The sequence below is a fragment of the Mustela nigripes genome, chromosome 1, assembly GCF_022355385.1.
Source record: "Mustela nigripes isolate SB6536 chromosome 1, MUSNIG.SB6536, whole genome shotgun sequence".
NCBI classification, from domain to species: domain Eukaryota; kingdom Metazoa; phylum Chordata; class Mammalia; order Carnivora; family Mustelidae; genus Mustela; species Mustela nigripes.
The window spans coordinates 123,136,908-123,157,941 of NC_081557.1; the positions used below are offsets into that span (position 1 = coordinate 123,136,908).

Here is a 21,034-nt window from a genome sequence, read left to right on the forward strand (position 1 = left end):
CGACATAACCCAGATTGTAGCATCTGCCATAGTGGAGCTGGAAATCTACTGAGGAGGACAGACAGTAGACAGATGGACATGTGATGCTTGCCAGGGATGCTCAGCGCTATAAAGAATAAAGCAGAGACCGGGGATAGCACCTGTGTAGGGGCTGGTTCAGGTAGGGAGCTGGGGACACCTCTCTCAGGAGTTGACTCCACCGCTATCCAAATGGTCCTAGACAGATAGATGAGTTTTTTCTTGAGTAGGATATGAAAATAGTCCTTGTCATAGTAACCCAAATCTTGTGCCCCTGGGAAATCCCTGAGGTAAAAGAATTATAAAGACAGAACCCTACAAGAGAAAGAGAAAAAAAAAAAAAAAAGAGAAAGGAAACGTATTTCAGCTCAAGTTACTCTGGCAAATTCCACTGTGGGTTGACAAAGTGACCTGCAGTGTAGACTGAGGCTAGGGGCCACCTAGAAATCAGAGTGCTCTTTCACTGACCTCTTGTAGGGGAACAGTTCTATCCCAGAGCCTCAGGCCTAAAGAGGTGACTGGGGAAAAGCTTGCCTTTTCTTCATTGCCTATTCTCAGACACCTCCTTCTGGTTTCTCTCCAACAGCTTTGATATGTTGGCAGGTCTCTGATTAGATTCCAAATGCCTGGGAAGCTCAGAATGCTCATTTGTAAAATGAAGATAACACACTCCTATCTGTCTTCTCAGTAGCTTATGAAAATAAAGACAAAATGATCTGTGGAAGTGGTGGCAGCTGAATATGTCATAAAAATCTAATGCATTATTAGAACCATTATTACTAATTATTAATGATGACGATGACAGGTATTTATATCTGTTTACCCCAAGGAGACATAGGTCTTTGTAGCACATAGAAAAATTTGATCCTGTAAATGTTTTAGAAGAATTTAGAACTTAATTGCAGGGCAAAGCCAGATATGTATAATTGAAGGAAATAGATACAACAAAACACAATAGTATATCATGTATTCACAAATAATTTTTCAAAGGAAATAGCTAGAAAGAAGCATAATCATATATTGTAGGCATAAAAGCAATTTTAAAAGAAACCAAGTGACTTGGGGATTGTGGTATATGACTATGAAATGTTGCATTTTTCCTGGGATCATTTGGGTTGAAACAGAAAGACTGTGACCTTCCAGAAGGAGGCAAACAGGAAGAGGAGGAGGATGAAAAGTTGGAGTGTGTATTTAATCCTGTAACTATCATGGAGTAAAACTATGGCATAAATTCACACGATTTTTTTTTAGAGGTTCCCCCACACCTGCCGTCGATTCTCTTCCAAGGAACTCTCTCATAATTATTTTTAAGCTTAGATTCCATTACCTATCGCCCACAACCAATCTAAATTTACTTACTGATAAAGGATGTTTCTTCAAGATACCCTCTGCGTGTGAGGGTCACTTCGAAAAACACGGAGTCTTCATCCACAATGTAGTACTCTTTCTCCAAAGAAATCCAAGCCCAGTTCAGACGGAAAGGTTGATGTGTTAGTTTATTTCCTTCTGCAATTGATAGGGGTAAAGGAGACATTGGATGAAGATTGAATTAGATGGAAAAATCATCGAATGCGGTGTTTTCATTTTGGTCCTAAAGCCAAAGGTTTTAAACTATATGCTTTTTCTTTTTTTTTTTTTCCTTTGCTTTTCTGGAGAATTTCATGAGCACTATCTCCCTGCTTCATATGGGATTATTCATCCGGGTCTATTCCTAAAAGGTCTTATGCACTAGAGTTCCAAAGAGCCAAACCTTGGTAGTTAAAAATCCCACTCATATTCAACACTTCTATCCTTTGCTCACTGGTGGCTCTGTTTGCCTCCTCTCTCCCTGCCTCCTTCCCTCATTTCCTTCCTCCGCCCTGTGATTTAGTCCTTTGTATTGTTCGCATATCCATTTGCTCTGCCAACAAGCTACAAGTTCCTTAAAGACCGTGCTCCCATTATATTTCCTTATTTTCCCACTGTGAGGATCTGCTGTGGTGTCTGGAACTCAGATTCTTAATGTTTAAAAACTGTCCAAGTGGAGAACAAGAGACAAGGATATAAGACTCTATCTGATTTGCTCCCGTCCACACTAGGTCACAGACCTTTTCGATGACGGTCAGTCTAGCTCTGTACTGGGGCTATGCAGTGTGTGTGGATAGGAAGAAAGAATAGGTTACCTCCACTGGTGATCAGGCATGACAAAAAACCACTTGTAAAAGGATGTTGAAAGAGGATTCTCTGTGACTCAGTTTCAACTGATGCACCAGTGTGATAGATACCAGAAGACGAAGTGAGTGTGGGCAGACTACCATATGCAAAATTTACAACAGAAAGCTTTACTAACCAGGGCTACAACGACTGAACCCCTAAGTCAGATCAATCATAATATAAAAGGGCAACATAGAGACAAGAAAGGTGGATTTGTGAAGAGAGTACTTTAGAAAAGCTGGTGGGAATCTCTACCACCGCCCAAGGTAGGTGTGGGCATGGAGTAAGGCTACAATCTTCACACCCAGCCTAGAGGGTGTGGGCTTCACGAACCTTGTGGAGAGTCGACAAGCCCTTCTGTAACTGTAGGTCCATGTGACTAATGCGTTCTCAAAAAAGCTTACGTGGCCTTGGCAGTGTAAGGAGAGTGGTGGGACCTAGATTTTGGGAAGTAGTTAAGTATCCACAACGACTGGGACAGAGAAAGCATGCATGTGGGCTGGGGGTGGGTCATCTGTCCAACACACACTGTTGAGGAGGCAGTGGGATCTCAGTGGAAGGATGCTGGAAGCTGACCACCAGATTTCTATCATCAACTGCAGAAACACAAAAGATAAGGAACTGCAGATTCCAGAGTCAGGAATCTTTAAGGAACTCATGAAAACACTGTTGGGGTGCCTGGGCTTATCAGGCCACCAACCCAGCATCCTGGGATCCAGCCCCGCATCTGGCTCCCTGCTCAGTGGGAGGCCTGCTTCTCCCTCTCCCACTTTCTCTTTCTGTCAAATAAATAAATAAAATCTTAAAAAAAAAATCACTGTTAAATAGTTGCTATCCAGGGGCCCTAACATGAGATAATAACAATACTTCCTTTACCAGACTGTGTTGTTTCCCCCATCCTCTCTCTCTGGGGCCAACCCAAGGATACAAAGCTTGCTAGGAAGCCAGGGGAAGCATCGTCATGGAGAGCGGAAGTTGGTGTCTGCCCTCCCCCACTGGCACAGGTTCTGGCTAATAGCTGCAGAGAAGGCTTAACACAGAACAAGTTCTGAAATTTAATTATTGCTTGGGGCTGTGAATTCTAATGACCAGATTGACACAGCTTTTGATTTAATATGACGGTAAGATGTTTTTATCTGTGAGTGATTGGAAAAGTTGTGTGACCTGCCCCGGTTTCCACCGTGGGAGGAGGGGAAGTACCCCGTGCCTGCCAACAACATAACTGCAAAGTAAAAGGACAGACAGCTCAAATTATAATTTGGTTATATCACAAATCATGCTTGTTTGGCGTCCTAGGAACTCACTGAGGTATGACCGCAGGGTAAATGCACCTGCTGGATTTCCTGAGTTTACTCTCCATCTGTATTCTCTCTTTAGAGGTAACACTGTTGACATTATTGTGGATATTCTGATAAATACAGAAAAAATATAAGATGAATATACCAGAAATCCTTTCATGTTGTTAAAAAATATGATATTGATCTTATTTCTAGTTTAAAACCACTTCAATTCTTCCAGTTTAATTCATACAGTTTTTTTGGATTTTGAAATCATGAGTCAAAATAACAGTTTATGTTTACTTGTTCTTTTTCAAAGTTTTCTGATATAATCTCTATTTTATTCTGACAATGACACTACAGAGTAGGGTAAGTAATTAGTCTCATTGTATATCTAGGCAAACAGTTTCAGGACAGTGAAGTGACTTGACCAGGTTCATGCAGGGTGGTGGCAAGGTCCTGTCTTTTCTGGACTGCAGACTTCTATTTTTGTGTTCTATTTTTTTTAAATTGTGTTATGTTAGTCACCATAAAATACATAATTAGTTTTTGATGCAGTGTTCTAAAATTCACTGTCTATACACCACACCCAGTGCTCCATGCAATTCGTGCCCTCCTTAATACCCACCACCAGGCTCACCCAATCCCCCACCCCCTGCCCTCCGAAACCCTCAGTCTGTTTCTCAGAGTCCACAGTCTCTTATGGTTCATCTCCCCTTCCAGTTTCCCCTAATTCACTTATCCTTTCCTTCTCCTAATGTCCTCTATGTTATTCCTTATGCTCCACAAGTAAGTGAAACCTTATGATAATTGACTTTCTCTGCTTGACTTATTTCACTCAGCATAATCTCCTCCAGTCCCATACATGTTGATGCAAAAGTAGGGTATTCATACTCTGTGTTCTATTTTTCACTCCAAGCTGCCGCTCCTATGATCAATGCTCCCAGATCAATGCAACGCAAATACCTCAAAAGGGAACTGGGCAAAATCTATTGCAAACAAGACCCTTTGAATCAACACATGTATGATAAAAAAGAATCGACAGTTGGAGACAAAACCATTTTCTGAGCCCAAATGAATATGACACAGATTTCTTAAAAAAATGGGCATAAGTAATGAATATCTTTAGATCCTAGCAACTCCCCTAAGTCTCTGCCTCCTGGAGCTGAATGGTTTCTTAAGATTTCTCTTGAGATGTTTGCTTCATTCTGTGTTCTCTGAAGACCTACTGGCTTTCTCCACTTGTCCATGCATATGGCCCCACTCATCTTGAGTTTGCTTATCTTTCTATCACATGATCTGCAGAGATAGATAACGCACCTCGGCATCTCAGTGGCTGAGTCTGGGTCTGGTTATCTATGGTGTTGTTGGCTGTGGCTTTGTTGCCATGTGAGATTGAGGAGGAAGACAGTTCTCAGAGAAGAGGGCTCAGAGACCTAGAGATATCTAAATGGTGCTTATCTTTAATATTAAGATGCCAAAATGAGGTGAAAATAGAAGAGGGGCCCTTTTAAATTCTTGTCTCCTATAATTTTTCTGTACTCATATTCCTAAAATAAAATGTATGGGTAATACAAAGAAACAGTGAGGATACATGGAAATAGCAGGGACTTCAATCTGACTAATTAGTGATACAGACTTGAGAAAGTTACTGAGTACCTTTGTGTTTTAGATTCCTTGACTGTTAAATGAGCACCATAACAATAACAAGGACAAGAATAATATCTTCATCACTGAATTTTAAGGATTACTCTGAATAGTGAAGGTGGAAATGAGTAGCACAATGCTTGGCACACAGTAGGCTCTCAAGAAACAGGTCACATGAAGGTTATTGTGACACGGACACACACATTTTGATGGAGAGGCAGGAGAAAATAAGTACAAATTAGTATTTTTTAAATGCATTAATCAATTAGGTACAGAGGACCATTTACATGCTCATTTACATATCCAGCCAGTCAGTAGACACAGTGCTTAGCATTGGGCTAAGTGTTATGGAATTTGTGCATCAGGACCTACAACATGGACACCCCCCAGTGGCCCAGTCCACGTCACAGAACTAAACCTAAGTCAGCCTGTGCTTACTCCAAGCACCTGTCAAGGAAACCCAACATACACCAATCACAAGCTTTCAACTCACCTTTACCTAGTCTATCTTACTCTAGAAATTAGAACCTGCTGAAGTCTTACAAGGATATCTCCAAACTCCTTGCCAATCCCACTCTGTTTCTGAGTTGCCTCTTACGCTCTGTGAGACTTGCTCTAGCCCCAGGTCCCTCAGGAGCAGTGCTCCACTGCTTGGGAGGCTCTGTCTCCCCCAGTACATGTATTGCTTCCCCTTGCATAAACAATATCAGACTGGTTTGCCCGATTGTATTATTTTTGTCATTTGACACAAGATATAATCTCTTCAGAGAGGATGTGGACAGATTTCATGAGGCAGTAAGGGCTTAAGCACTGGGCAGTGACAGTGGCGAGGAAAAGGTGGGTTTAGGGAGAAGTAAGGGAGAGGCGACAGATTTGGGAGAAGAGAAGCAGCACGTGGGAGGCGGGCCGTCAGAGACGACTCAGAGCTCAAATCCGGGGCCTAGAGGAGCTGCATAGTGTGAGCAGATAGAAAGAAGTCAGGAGGGAAAGACAGCTTGAGAGTTTAGTTTCAGATTTGGCTTTGAAGGGGTGGTAAGTAATCCGAGAGAAAAGTCCATCAGCTACTTGGATACATGGACGTATGGGGAAAAAGGTCTGGGGGAGGGACAAAGCCAAGATATATATATTTGGGTGTACTGTGACAGGGAGTTTCTGAAAGGACGTTTTAAAGTTCAGTTTTTGAAGTATAACAATAGAGAGCTAAGTATATATTATACTATCTTTGTATTTTGTGAGGCACTGCCTCTCAAAGGATCCACACAATGTTGGAAGTGGATCAGAACCTGTTAAATGAACACCTGACAGCAGATATCCTGGGGCCCTGAGGAAGCTGATTCAGGCCTTGCCCTTTTGCATCTTCAGACCAGACTGTCCCTGGACTTTGAAACTCCAAACCAGGGTGATATGGAGGAAAGGACTTCATCTCTACCAGCCATCTTGCCTCTGGAGGTGTGGCTCAGATTTAGTCTCCCTGGGTTGGTTGACTCTGCACCATCTGTTGCTGGGAAGGGATAGAGGTAGAAAGGAGGAGGGAATGCAATATGAGACAGAGGAGGCAGTTGGAATGGCCAGGGGACTCCCACAAAGATGGAGGCCCCACTTGTGAGGGTCAGTTTCAGGGCCCTTGGCTTTTGAAGTCAGGGAGTTCTGACTTCAGAACTCAGGGGAGGAGGACATGACTGAGGGCCCTCTCAGTGGGGAGCAGAGACATGGTTTCCTAGGATTTAGCTCTGACCTCATAGGCACTCCTCACAGGTGCAGCTCCTTCCCCTGCACCCAGAAGCAGGAAGCCGGCCAGCTGATGCATTAACGATTACATTCCAGGTAATGAGAGCTGGTTTAATGTATAATGAATAAGAGTGCAGAGCCTGGATTGCCTGAAAGTCCAATTTATACAAGACTTTGCATAGACAAAGTTCTGTACTTCAATGAAGAAATAACATTAAACAAAGAGGACCAAGAACTAAACTCTGGGGACAGTTGCATTTGGGAGCCAGTGATGGAAAATAAGTAATAGAATGGAAAATAAGAAGGCTGCAAGTTAGTTTTATCATGGTGTGGAAGTCTGATCTAAGACTATCATCTAGAGGAAAAAAGGAACAGTTTCAAGCAGAACTATAATCTTCTTATCCAAGGATGATGCCCTGTTAATTGCTTTATCAAACTATCATAGCTAGATATCTAGTTATACCCTAGGGTGGCATTTTTCAAACTCAGTACTACTGACATTTAGGCTGGGGAAATCTTTGTTGTGAGAGGTCGCCTTGTGGATCACAAGATGTTCAGCAGTATCCTTGACCTCTACTTACTGGATCCCAACAGCAGTCCCTTACCCACCACTGCCCTCCAACTGCAACTATAACAAAAATTAAAAAAAAAAAAATTATCTCCAGATATTGCCAAATGTCCCCAAAGAAGAAAAATGACCTCTCATTCAGAACCACTGGTGTAAAGGATTTTACGGTATCTGTGATAAAATTCTTCCTGTGCTTCATACTCCTGTTTTAGGAGAATGACAAAACAAACCTTTTGGATTTGAATTTGACATTCATAACCTAACATTTCTTATTGGCTTCAGAGTTTAGCCTGATCTCAGTCAATCTGAGGAAAATTAGAAGGCCACAATATCAAGAACATTAAAACTATTTTTCCTGTGGGAAAATCAGAGTTTGAAGTTGGGGACAAGAGCTCTATTCATGGGATCTGGTTTCCCATCACACTTATCCTGGGCAGCTTTTAAAGTGGAAGCACGAGGTCATCAGATTTAGGAGGGAAGACTGGAGGCTGCCCTCCCACATGTGATCTTGAAGCCCTAGGCATGTGCCTCCAGCCCTGTTCCCTCATCTGTAAGACTGAGGTAAAGAGAAGTACATAGGAGGCACTGCATGGGAGAAGCCTTGTAGGTAGCAAAGTGTGGGTGTGTCATTTTGATGGTTTGAGCTAATATTATTAAGTTTCTTTTTTTCCTTCATGAGTCAGGAGAAGAAATTGTTGATAAGAGAACTATGTAGAACATAATTAATGTTTAATGTTCTAAATAGAACCTATAAGCTCATAATGGGGGATGGAGGATGGAGTAAAGAGGGACGAACATGTACCAGGTGCCTGATATGTGCTGAGTGCTGGGCTAGGAAGTGTGCAATAGGCCAGTAAAAAAAGAAAAAGAAAAACAAGAGACAAATGAGATGAAGCAGACAGGAGTTGGTGAACAAGAACTGATGGGACCAGTCTGGACAATGGAAAGATCTGAGTGCACAGTGAGGAGAAGGGAAATACAAAGGCGACTTTTGGGATGGGAATAGCTTAGAAATCAGCTATGGAAATAATAATGGAGAAAAACACCCAACTGCAGAATTTCTAACTACTTGAATTCAAGAGTCTAATGCATATACATTTTCACAATTATCTGCTATTGGGTAAAAAAAAAAAAAAAGGAAAACTACACTAAGTATTTTACCTAAATACTATATTCAGGAAGAGTTAATTTTTTTTTTAATTTTTAATTTTTTATAAACATATACTTTTATCCCCAGGGGTACAGGTCTGTGAATCACCAGGTTTACACACTTCACAGCACTCACCAAAGCACATACCCTCCCCAATGTCCATAATCTCACCCCCTTCTCCCAAACCCCCTCCCCCCAGCAGCCCTCAGTTTGTTTTGTGAGATTAAGAGTCACTTATGGTTTGTCTCCCTCCCAATCCCATCTTGTTTCATTTATTCTTCTCCTACCCATGGGGGCTTAAGTGGGTAGGAGAAGAGTTAATTTTGATGTAACTTATTTACCAATTCTAGTTTCTGATGTAATTTCTTCTTTTAAAAATGCAATAATTTTAAAAAAATTTAAAAACCCTTAAAGTAAAAAAGAGATTATATATTGCTATGGCACAATTTTGAAAAAACAGCTACAAATTTTAGGATTGTTTGCTCCAGCTCTTTGAAAAATACCGGTGGGAATTTTGATTGGAATGACATTGAAAGTATAGATTGCTCTAGGCAATGTAGACATTTTAACAATGTTTATTCTTCTGATCCATGAGCATGGAATGGTCTTCCATCTTTTTGTGTCTTCTTCAATTTCATGAGTGTTCTGTAGTTCCTAGAGTACAGATCCTTTACCTCTTTGGTTAGGTTTATTCCCAAGTATCTTATGGGTCTTGGTGCAATAGTAAATGGAATCAATTCTCTAATTTCCCTTTCTGTCTTTTCATTGTTAGTGCATAAGAAAGCAACTGATTTATTTACATTGACTTTGTATCCTGCCACGTTACTAAACTGCTTTATGAGTTCTAGTAGTTTGGGGGTGGAGTCTTTTGGGTTTTCCATATAAAGTATCATGTCATCTGCGAATAGAGAGTTTGAATTCTTCATTGCCAATTTGAATACCTTTTATTTCTCTTTGTGGTCTGATTGCTGTTGCTAGGACTGCTAATACTATGTTGAACAAGAGTGGTGAGAGAGGGCATCCTTGTCATGTTTCTGATCTCAAAGGGAAGGCTTTCAGTTTTTCCCCATTGAGAATGATATTCATTGTGGGTTTTTCATAGTGCCGGAGGAAACAATCCTAAAATTTGTATGGAATCAGAAGAGACCCTGAGTTGCTAAGGAAATGTTGAAAACAAAACAAAACAAAACTGGAGACATCATGTTGCCTTATTTCAAGCTTTACTAGAAAGTTGTGATCACTAAGACAGCATGGTACTGGCACAAAAACAGACACATAGACCAGTGGAACAGAATAGAGAGCCCAGATATTGACCCTCAACTTTATGGTCAACTAATCTTTGACAAAGCAGGAAAAATATACAGTGGGAAAAAAGACAGTCTCTTCAATAAATGGTGCTGGGAAAATTGGACAGCTATGTGTAGAAGAATGAAACTCAACCATTCTCTTACACCATACACCAAGATAAACTCAAAATGGATAAAAGACCTCAACATGAGGCAAGAATCTATCAAAATCCTAGAGGAGAATATAGGCAGTAACCTCTTTGAGCCACAGCAACTTCTTTTAAAACATGTCTCCAAAGGCAAAGGAAACAAAGGTGAAAATGAACTTTTGGGACTTCATCAAGATCAAAAGCTTCTGCACAGCAAAGGAAATAGTCAACAAAACAAAGAGGCAATCCACAGAATGGGAGAAGATATTCGCAAATGACAATACAGACAAAGGGCTGATTTCCAGGATTTACAAAGAACACCTCAAACTCAACACACACAAAACAGATAATCATGTTAAAAAATGGGCAGAAGACATGAACAGACACTTTTCCAAAGAAGACATACAAATGGCTAACAGACACATGAAAAAATGTTCATCATCACTAGCCATCAGGGAGATTCAAATCAAAACCACATTGAGATACCACCTAACACCAGTTAGAATGTCCCAAATTAACAAGACAGTAAACAATATGTGTTGGAGATGATGTGGAGAAAGGGGAACCCTCTTACACTGTTGGTGGGAATGTAAGTTGGTGCAGCCACTTTGGAAAACAGTGTGGATATTCCTTAAGAAACTAAAAATAGAGCTTCCATGTGACCCTGCAATTGCACTACTGGGTATTTACCCCCAAAATACAAATGTAGTGAAAAGAAAGGCCATCTGTACTCCAATGTTTATAGCAGCAATGGTCACGGTTGCCAAAATGTGGAAAGAATCAAGATGCCCTTCCACAGATGAATGGATAAGGAAGATGTGGTCCATATATACTACAGAGTATTATGCCTCCATCAGAAAGGATGAATATCCAACTTTTGTATCAACATGGACGGGACTGGAAGAGATTATGCTGAGTGAAATAAGTCAAGCAGGGAGTCGATTATGATATGGTTTCGCTTATTTGTGGAGCATAAGGAATAACACGGAGGACATGAGGAAATGGAGAGGAGAAGGGAGTTGGGGGAAATCAGAGGGGGAGACATGAGAGACTGTGGAATCTGAAAAATAATCTGAGGGTTTTGGAGGGGTGGGGAGTTGGGAGGTTGGGTGAACCCGGTGGTGGGTATTAAGGAGGGCACGTATTGCATGGAGCGCTGGGTGTGGTGCATAAACAATGAATTTTGGAACACTGAAAAGAAATTAAAAAAATAAATAAAAGTTTAAAAAACCCACAACAATAAAAAAGTGCTAGTGTGAAAAGAAATACAGCTAATAAATGCTGAATCTCATACTTGCTATGGCAACATGTACACTAACATTGGAATGATACAGTGAAGATTGGCATGGCCCTTGCTCAAGGATGACACACGAATTCGTGAAGTATTCCATATTAAACAAATAAAATAATAAATAAATGCTGACTGTCAAATGAATAAAATAAAGTACTGAATGATAAGGTGTCCGCTATTGTCAAACGTTAACGGCTCATGGCCTTGAACTTAAAAAAAAAAAATGAATTAACTAGGATATTTGGTCTTAAATGTTTAATAATTACCCAAAGAATAATCTAATATTATACTTACATTTTTAAATATTTTTTAAATATTCCCTGACATTTTCAAATAGCTTCATCTTCATAAACATTTATCTTCTACAGATACCAACTTTAAAATACATCTGAATTCCTTAAGCACCTCCTCATCATAATACCTGTAACTATCAGTTGTCACACAGTGTCAGTTAATGTCATTTGTCTTTGGAAAATGCTTCACAGTGCCTTATTGTGATGAAATGTGTTATTCTGAATTCGAGGCTTGTTGTGTACTGATAAGCTGCATGTCTACAGGATATAAATATAATAAATATAATATATTTTCCCCCAGTAGAGCTATAATTTCAAGGAAAAGAAAGGAACTTGAGACAGAAGAATTAGCAAAATTAGGTAAGAAGAAAAGTCAAACTGCATGTCAGATTGATCTCCATTTTCTTCCCCCAGCCGACTCCAGTGCTCCTGGAGCTGTGGGTAGCAATTTGAAAAATGTGCTTTGTTGAGTGAGATACACTACATCCCCTTCCTGCTCGAGGATGTTATTCCACTCCCATTTCTTTCACATAATTCACTTCTCTTCAATAATTCCACAAGCCTGCCTGATCCTCCCTTCAGTGCTTTACAGTGCAACCACTCACGACTCAAAGCTGGGAAGGAGAGGTGTCTCCAACACACAGGCCATGTCCATTCTCTTCTTGAGGAACAATAGCAGGTTGTTTTGTGAAATCACGCAGCAGGGTTTTCAGAAAAGCAGGGGGGAACCAAAGAAGAGCACACAGATGAGACATCTGCAGTCGTTTCTCTCCTTGTGTTCTTCTAAGCCGCAGCAATGTTACCTCCCAGACCATGTTTCTATATATACTTCTGCAATCTTTGGAAATGTCAGGGTAGGGGGATAGGTGAGGCAGCAGGTGTGGGGTGGGATGGGGAGGGGTGGCAGGTGCAATGCAATTTTAAAGAGGTGTTTGGTATATTTTTTTCAGAGATCTCCCCAAACTGTCTTGATGATAAATTTGGCTTCCATTTTGAAGAATAAATACTGAAAACATTACTGCTATGTATAACAGTACAAGTTTTCCGTGCCCTTTTCCACCTTCCTAAAATAGAGTACTTCAATATTAGCACAGTGGAAGCAGTGGGAAAATATACAGACCAGAAGATTTTTAAAGATTCTTTTGCATACCTCAATAGGGGCACCACATTCTGCTCTTGACACAAAACAAAACTATCCAAAGTACTCTCAGAGCAAGATTTTAGAGAATTAAAAAAAAGGATAACCCTATATTAGCAGAAGTTTCCAACTATTAGGAAAGTAAAAAGATACTGATTGTATGAGCATATGCAATGACTATTTCTCTTTGGGATTTGGGGCTCCACGTGGCTTAACTGGAAGGGAGAAAACTGTGCTTTCTTCATTCTCAAGACTGTATGGGATTGAGTCAAGGAGGGTGTTGAAGCAAACTCTGCCTTCTAGAGAATGTAATGCCGTGTAACATATGCAGCAAATTCCTCTTTGGGGATCAACTGTGTGTACAGGCTGTGAAGTGATCTTTGAGGGTCTAGTTCTAAAGAGACCCTTGAAAAAATAATAAAAATATTATTTTACATTTCAATAGTATGTATTATTTAACCCCCCCCCCCCAATCTAGTGTTCTGCTCATGTTCTAGAAACTGATCACATCACACTGGGCATATAAGTTTGTGTTTTATTGGCTTAAAGAATGAGACAGTGTAATAAAAATTATACATGTATATATAATGAAAAGCAATTATTTCCTGAAAAGCCATAGTGCACTCTATATCTTAGGGAGACCTAGCCAAAGAAGGCTCCTAGAGTCTTTTTTTTTTTTTTCCTTAAGATTTTATTTATTTACTTGAGAGACACAGCAAAAGTGAGAGAGATTGAGAAAATGTATGGGGGGAGGGGCAGAGAAAGAAGCAGACTCTCCACTGAGAGAGAGCCCAATGATGGGCTCAATCCCAGGACCCTGAGATCATGACCTGAGCCGAAGGCAGATGCTTAACCTACTGAGCCACTGAGGCACCCTAATCCCCTACAATTTCTTATAGGTGTTCAACACAGGGCACATCTCCCTGTGGGTCTACTCTAATGTCAGTGACTAGCAGCTCTGAAATAGTGAGTGTGAAAGTTAGAGTCACTTACTCTCCTATAACAAAAGAGATAAATGTCACATCCCCATCCCAGCTTATGTCCACAGTTCGCTCAAAGGATATATAAGACTGTTTCAAGAGCGATTTGACTTGTAAGTGTTGGGAAGGAAGGAGCCATGTGAAAAAAGTGTCAAAAGAAAGTTCTGTAGAGGCATAAGAATAAAGGTCTTCTCATCACAGCCCAGACTGTAGAACCAAATGTATTCACACACTCTTGTAAGTGGGTTTGGCCAAACTTTGGAACCATGTAACTAAGCTCTAAATGAATGGGGAATGACCTCTGGTAGAGTTCTTAAGGTCTGACAAGACAATAATTAGGAGAGTTTGGAAGTTAAAGTAAACCTCAGCCTAGCTCTGTGTCATCTCTGTTGTTCGTCCAGGCATTATAAAAATGGGCAAGCCAGAGAGCCAACAGATGTCATTAGCCTAATTCTTGGCATGCATTTATCAGGCAAAGAATATAAACTGAGTTTAGCAACCCCCCCTCCCCGGGGAGGCATTCCGTTTGTCAGCAATTTCTTTCTGCCAGACCACAAATCAACAATTGCTAGATAAATGAAACACTTCCATTCAACTTACAAACTCTTGGGCAAACTATTTATTTTCTAGAAATAAAAATTCCTTTTTTATAGCACAAGGTATAAATGGTCCCAGTGGGTTCCACTAAAGCAATCAAATGCCAGATCCATAAATCTTATAGACCCTTATGGAAAATGGAAGTGGCTCTGTTAGGCATCACATTGAATGATGCCATAGATTCACAGAATAAAAAATGGTAGAATAGCACATGCTAATAGGTCTGTGACAGACTGAACCCATTGCTGTGGTAACGGTAAGGGAAATTCAGCGTAACAATTGCTTAAGATATATTTTACGAAGACAATATTTGTTTTGAAGGCTTTGAGTTATATATTTTTTGATTTATGCTGCTGTGGAATTTGACATTGGATATACCATTATGTATAATGATCAGGAGACATTCACATGTGGAAAGAAATCTGACTGTGGTCTAAAATATAGTCTAGGCTTTCTGTTTCTCTGTGTCTTCCCTTCACACTTATTCCTTCCTGCTATGTGTGTATGTGTGTGTGCTTTGTTAAAGCCTCTCTCTGCTTCTTTTATCTTGTCCTTCCCATGCATTTGACTCTCTTGTATTTCTACTTCATCTTTGTGTTCACATGAGATCTTTCCAGCTTCTAGAAGACTAGTTAGTATTTGTATACATTGTATTTAAAAGAATTAGAACATAAGGAATGGTGATTCTGTAAGCAGCATTACAAAGAGGTTTCTCAATTTCTTCTTTGCCTGTACCATACCAAATGGAATCCAATCTGGTAGCTTCCTTGAGGTTGATGATAAAATCTCAAGGTAGTGCTTCACTCCCATATCTTTCAAGGAACATGTTGAAATATAAAACTGGGTATAAAACTCATATAAATAAATAAATAAATGGGTAGGTAAGTAGGTAGATAGGTACAATCTCTGAGGTCATTTCCGGTCTTTGAGTTTGTGATTCTAAGTGGGTATAGTAATACTCATAATAGTTTTTATAATTTTGCTTTTTTTAAAAATAATAAAATGAAAGCTCAATCTATAAGGCATATTAATTCTTTCAAAAAGTGTTGCTTGGAGTTTGTAAGGAAAAAGAACATTTTCCTCCTAAGAGCATATGAATTTTATGGTGCCAGCAATAGAAGAAAAATACGATTGCCCTTACACCAAGGTCCTTTCCACAGCATGGAATTTCCACAGTTATATTCGAGTAAATGGCCTCTCAGTTTCCCTAGGCAGGCCCAGGCAGAAGTCATGAATCAAGGACTAAAACATGCTGTTTCTGTCAAGACTACCATTTCCACAATGATTATTTCCATAATTTTCCAGATTCTGGATTTCTTTCTGTGTATTAGTAACAGGTGACACAACACAGTGGGAATAAGAATCAATAGAGAAAAGAGGGGATTTGTAGTCAGCCTGCAAAAAAGAGGGGATTTGTAGTCAGCCCCCTAGCACCCTGGGCAGCACAGTAGGAGAATCCGAGAAAGGAATTTTGCCAAGACAAGCCAAGACAGTAATGATCTCTGTAAATGCTTAGTAGTTCTTCTGCACTCCCCAAGTAGTAGTAGTCCAGCCTGGGACAAAGAGACACCATTATGCCCTGATTGACTCTTCATCAAGTTTTGGGGGGCGGGGATTTGCATTTGCTTCAGGAATGGTTAAAACCTTTTGGCAGAGCTGCTGCTGTGATGGTTACTTTTACTTGGCTGGTTGACAGAGCCCAGCGTTTTTGTCGAATGCTAGTCTAGATGCTGTGAAGGTATTTTTAGCTGTGATCAACATTTGCAGTCAGTTGAATTTAAGTAAAGCATGACATGCATGGCCGTCATCCGCTCATTTGAAGGCTTAAGAGCATGACAGGCTTCCCCAAAGTGATTCTACCTCAAGCCTACAACATGGAAACCTGCCTCAGTTTCCCACCTCCTGGCCTGCCCCGAAGATTTCAGCATAAAACTGCAATTTTTACCTGAACTACAGCTTCATCAGCTCCGCAACTGTGTGAACCAACCTCACTCTCTGTCTCTCTGTCACTGTTTCTGTCTCTGTCTCTGTCTCTCTGTCTCTCTCTCTCTCTCTCTCTCTCTCTCTCTCACACACACACACACACACACACACCCCTCCTACTCTTCTGTGCTTCTGGGTTCAGAACTGTGACTAATACAGTCACCATAATCCCTACCCCCTACCCTCTTTTTTTTTTTCTCTCTGATACACCAAGCTTTTCTGAAACTATTCTAGATGCAAGCATCTCCCAACATGTCCTTTTAATCGTATTTAGATGTTTGGACCCTGTTTTCATTTGTTGTAATCCACTCAGATGTATTTAGCACACAGCCACTGCAACGTGAATTCTCTGGGAAGAATTTATCCCTTTCCCCAGTGACAGAGATGAATCATTTTAATCCACCTAATTTGCCCAAAGAGCTTTTATGAAGCTTTAAACTCAGATTCTTCAAAAAAGACAATATTAATAGATGAAAAAGAAAAATCTATGCTTCTAAAACTGAGAACCTTTACCACTGCTTGAAAATGCTAGGAAAGATTAGAGATATAACACAAAGATTTTAGAGAGTTTTTATATAAAATAGACCAAATATACATTCAAAACTATCCAGGGCAAAACTTGAGATAAAGAAGAGATATATATTAGCAAGGATTACTTAAAGTGTTAGGATATATCCTTTTGTATTTTTCTGGAGCTAAGGATTAGATTTTTTTTTTTTAACTTAAATTCTTTGGCTTGCAAATCTTAGTTTTATAAAATAGTCAGTTTCACATTTTAATAAGGATAGCAAAATGAGGGTGTCGTTTACAGAAAAAAAAATCAGAACAAGATTCTGTGACTGATGAATTTCTTTGTGAAAATTTCCTGCATTTGATTGCGGTTACAGATTCTGCCTCACTGGTGTGAAACATTGTAACTAAGTTTTCTTTAGTTATACTCATGTTCTAGATCCTAGATTCTTCCTCTGCTCACTGTGTTTATCAGGCAACCTCTGATCAGCACTGAGGCTTTCAGAAAACCTCTTTAGGATATTCTATATTATAAAATCATAGCATCTGAAAATCAGACAATTTTACTTCTTCCTTTCCAATTCTGATCTTTCTTTCTTTCACTCTTTCTCTCTTTCCTTCTCTCTTTCTTTGCCTGATTGCTCTGGCTAGGATTTTCATTACTTTGTTGAACAGGAATGGTGAGAGTGGGCATCCTCATCTTGTTCCTGATTTTAGAAGAAAAGCTTTCAACTTTTCACCATGGAGCATGATGTTACCTGTGGCTTGTCATATATGCCTTTATTATGTTGAGATATGTTCCTGCTATGCCTAATTTGTTATGACTCTTTATCACAAATGGATGTGGATTTTGTCAAATGTTTTTTCTGCATCTGTTGAGTTGATCATATGATTCTTTTCTTCTATTCTATTATTGTGACATAGCACCTTGATTGGTTCATGTATGTTGAAGTGTCCTTGTGTCCTCAGGATAAAGCCTCCTAGACTATGGTGTGTATAATCTTTGTAATGTGCTGCTGAATTTGGGTTACTAGTGTTTTATTGCATCTATATGTGGACACTGGCCCATGGTTTTCTTTTCTAGGGGTCCATTTCTCTGATACACTTTTGAGAAGAGGTAGGCCTTCTTAGAAGAGTTGAAGACACGCTTCGCTTTTTATTTTTTATGAGGCTTTTAAACATGACTCAGAGTACCTACATTAGAAAGCTGTATACAAGTCTTCCTCTCTTCCTGTCTGTCATTGCATAGGAAACTATACATGTAGTAAACGATTCATACATGAGCCTTCATGTACCTGATATGATGGTACTAGATAGCAGAATTTCTCCAGTTTATTTACTGGCAAGTCAAGTTTCTGTGTTCACACTGGTTAGCATCCTTTGTTGCTTCTGGGGGAAAGTTTTAGGACCAGTTCCTGGGACTTGCATAAAATTCAGAACAAAACAACTGGTTGTTAAAACTGAATAAACCAATCTATGGCATCTACTTTCATGGCTGGGCTTGGCAAAACAGGATTCTAGCTGGGGGTATTCTATACATAGTTTTAATCTTTCTATCCTTGTTCCTAATTATTGCTGTTGTCATGTTGATTGCTAACAAAATCATACATATCTTACAGTTACTATTCCAGCTGTCATGCATCTGAAGGTTGTAGAACAGAAGGAGTCTGGAGGGACCCTGATAAAGAAAGTGATATTGGATAAAGTTAGTCCCCCCTCACCAAAAACAGTGCTGTAGACCCAAAAATCTGACAATTTGCCTATCCTTCTGGAGTCACTGCATTTTGTCTGGATTGATGAAAATTTATAGGAGGGACTGTAAATGAACTTTGTATTCACAGAAGCTCTTGCCCAGGAGATACTGAAAGCTGATGCTGTACCTCCTACCATTGGTTCTAACCAGCCACAACTGGTCAACTGCTATGAATGAAAATCACCCACTATCTAAAGATGATCAGTGACTGGTAGGCTAGTCTTCCACAGTCAATGAACAATGGGGCTTACTATAATCAGTTGTATCAGTGCTACAGAATCATTTCACCTTCTCCTAAATGTAGGCTCTGGTCCTTAATTAGTACAGAGTGAACTTCCCTTTCCTAGGATGTATAGGTCCCTGACTCTTCCTCTTCAGTGAATCACTCTGAATTTCCTCACTGATGTGTATTTCCTTGCCTAACAAGTCAGTAAACTCAGCATTCACTTATTTGACCATTGCAGTGGTCTCAGTATTTCTTTTAATAATCTTCATATGTCTCTATATTATTCATTATTTAAATAGGAGATAATCCTCTCTCTCTCTCTCTCTCTCTCTCTCTCTCTTTTTTTGGCCAGGTAAGTAATATAACTCTACAGTGTTAAACTGGGACTTTAAAAAAAAAAAAAAAGATTCTTGAGTGGTTTTTATTTTTTTTTTAAGATTTTATTTATTTCTTTGACAGAGAGAGATCACAAGTAGGCATAGAGGCAGGCAGAGAGAGAGAGAGGAGGAAGCAGGCTCCCTGCTGAGCAGAGAGCCCGATGCGGGACTCGATCCCAGGACCCTGAGATCATGACCTGAGCCGAAGGCAGCGGCTTAACCCACTGAGCCACCCAGGTGCCCTCTTGAGTGGTTTTTAAAACAGATCCCATAATCACCCCACTTTAACACTTGCTAGTTTTCCTCTAATTGTCACAGACTATAGAAGCAAAGAGTTAATGTTCATCATTAGATAATTTCTCTATCATTTGCTAAATTTCTTTAAGTATTTGGCTTGTTGTACACGAATTGAGCAAAATAGAAACTTTTGATTTCCTCTGAATTCAATAGGAGTTCAGAGGATAGGTGAAACATGCCTTACAAAAAGTCAGCATTGCAGTTCTCAAATACCAAATGCTTCAGATAAGACGACTCAGCATTTCACTGGAAAGTACCTGACGCCCAGAATGGGGAGGTATATATTCAGAGGCACAGCACAGGATGCTGGCACCTGGCGCACCTTAGATTTCATTTCCTAACAGAGGGTAACTTTGCTTTTACTTCAGTGGATACTGATTAGTAAAGTAAAATACCATTCATCTGTTTCTTTTGTTCACGAGTTCTTTTGACCCTCAAAAGAACTGGTTTCTATATTAATTAGAATTGTGAGCACCCAGTAAGGACATTAGGAAGTCCTTTGGCCTGTGAGAGAAAAATAAAAACCATCTTAAAATCACGTCTCTTTCTCTCCATACTTCTTTGAAGATAAATGAGGAAAGGATAGTACAGATGATACAGGGCTAAGTGATCCATTAAGCACTGAATGGAATCGTGTACTTTAATATTATTATAATTCCATTTCAATGGACCAGTTCTTAGTGCTACATTTATTTTAGTCTCTGAAGAACTAATGGTTTGAATTTTATTTTTCTATCTTTTGTGTTTTTCGTAAGTCCCCAGTTGCATATAACATCTCACCACCTTTTACTTAATATTAAATGTTGCCAATGGGTCTTAAAACACTGGAAAAATAAAATAAAGTTAAAAAAATGTTGCCAGTTTCCTCCCTTTATTTGGTTTTCCTGGTGTGCTCTAAAGACATAATTTTAAAAATAATTAAGCTGTTCCTTCAAATGGACTTTTCCTTTCCTTTAGAAGAAAAGAATGAATACATCAGAGTTTTAAAGGCCATAAAGAACAATAGAAAATAAAGCTGGGAAATTTAATGGGATATTGAAATGAATCCCATTCAGCTCTCTGGACTCAGACCTAGTTTGTGATGACATGACTAAACGCACCAAGGTCAGAATCATCAGTAAATATGGAACCCATTATGGTTCCTTCCTCAGGAAAATGGTGAAGAATATTGAATCAGCATGCCAAGCACACTTGTTTCTTCTATGGCTAAACCAAGATGAAGAGACAAGTTGTGGGGATCTGGCTCTGTGGTTCCTGCATGAAAATGGTAGCTGGTGGTACCCAGACCCACAGCAACCTCTTCTGCTGTCACAGTAATGTCCGCCATCAGAAGACAGAAGGAGTTGAAACACCAGTGGAAGCTCGATGGTTTGAAACATTGCTATTCTGTCATAAATGAGTTAGTTTATGTAACAACAATGAAAAGAAAAAAGTAAGGGAAGGAAGAAAAGAGAGAAAAGGAAAGGAAAGAAAATGGAAGAAAGGAAAGAAAAAAGAAAAAAATTTCACTCAGTCCATTTGGGTAGTGTGAGTTGAACAACTGAGGTGAAGACCATGCATGTTTGCTATAATT

The 21,034-nt window shown here is 39.6% G+C and overlaps 1 protein-coding gene and 1 non-coding gene across 2 annotated transcripts in view; one reads left to right on the forward strand and one right to left on the reverse strand.

The window, feature by feature from the left end:
- The window catches only part of FREM3 (FRAS1 related extracellular matrix 3), a 90,568-nt gene that overhangs the window by 37,094 nt on the left and 32,440 nt on the right, over positions 1 to 21,034 (reverse strand). Inside the window, exon 3 of the mRNA XM_059393654.1 lies at positions 1,378 to 1,524. Within this exon, the coding sequence (XP_059249637.1) occupies positions 1,378 to 1,524 (147 nt within the window). The remainder of the gene's footprint in view (positions 1 to 1,377; positions 1,525 to 21,034) is intronic.
- LOC132009419 (U6 spliceosomal RNA) lies at positions 11,311 to 11,413 on the forward strand. The gene has a single exon (XR_009401914.1). It is a non-coding gene; the product is annotated as a U6 spliceosomal RNA (small nuclear RNA).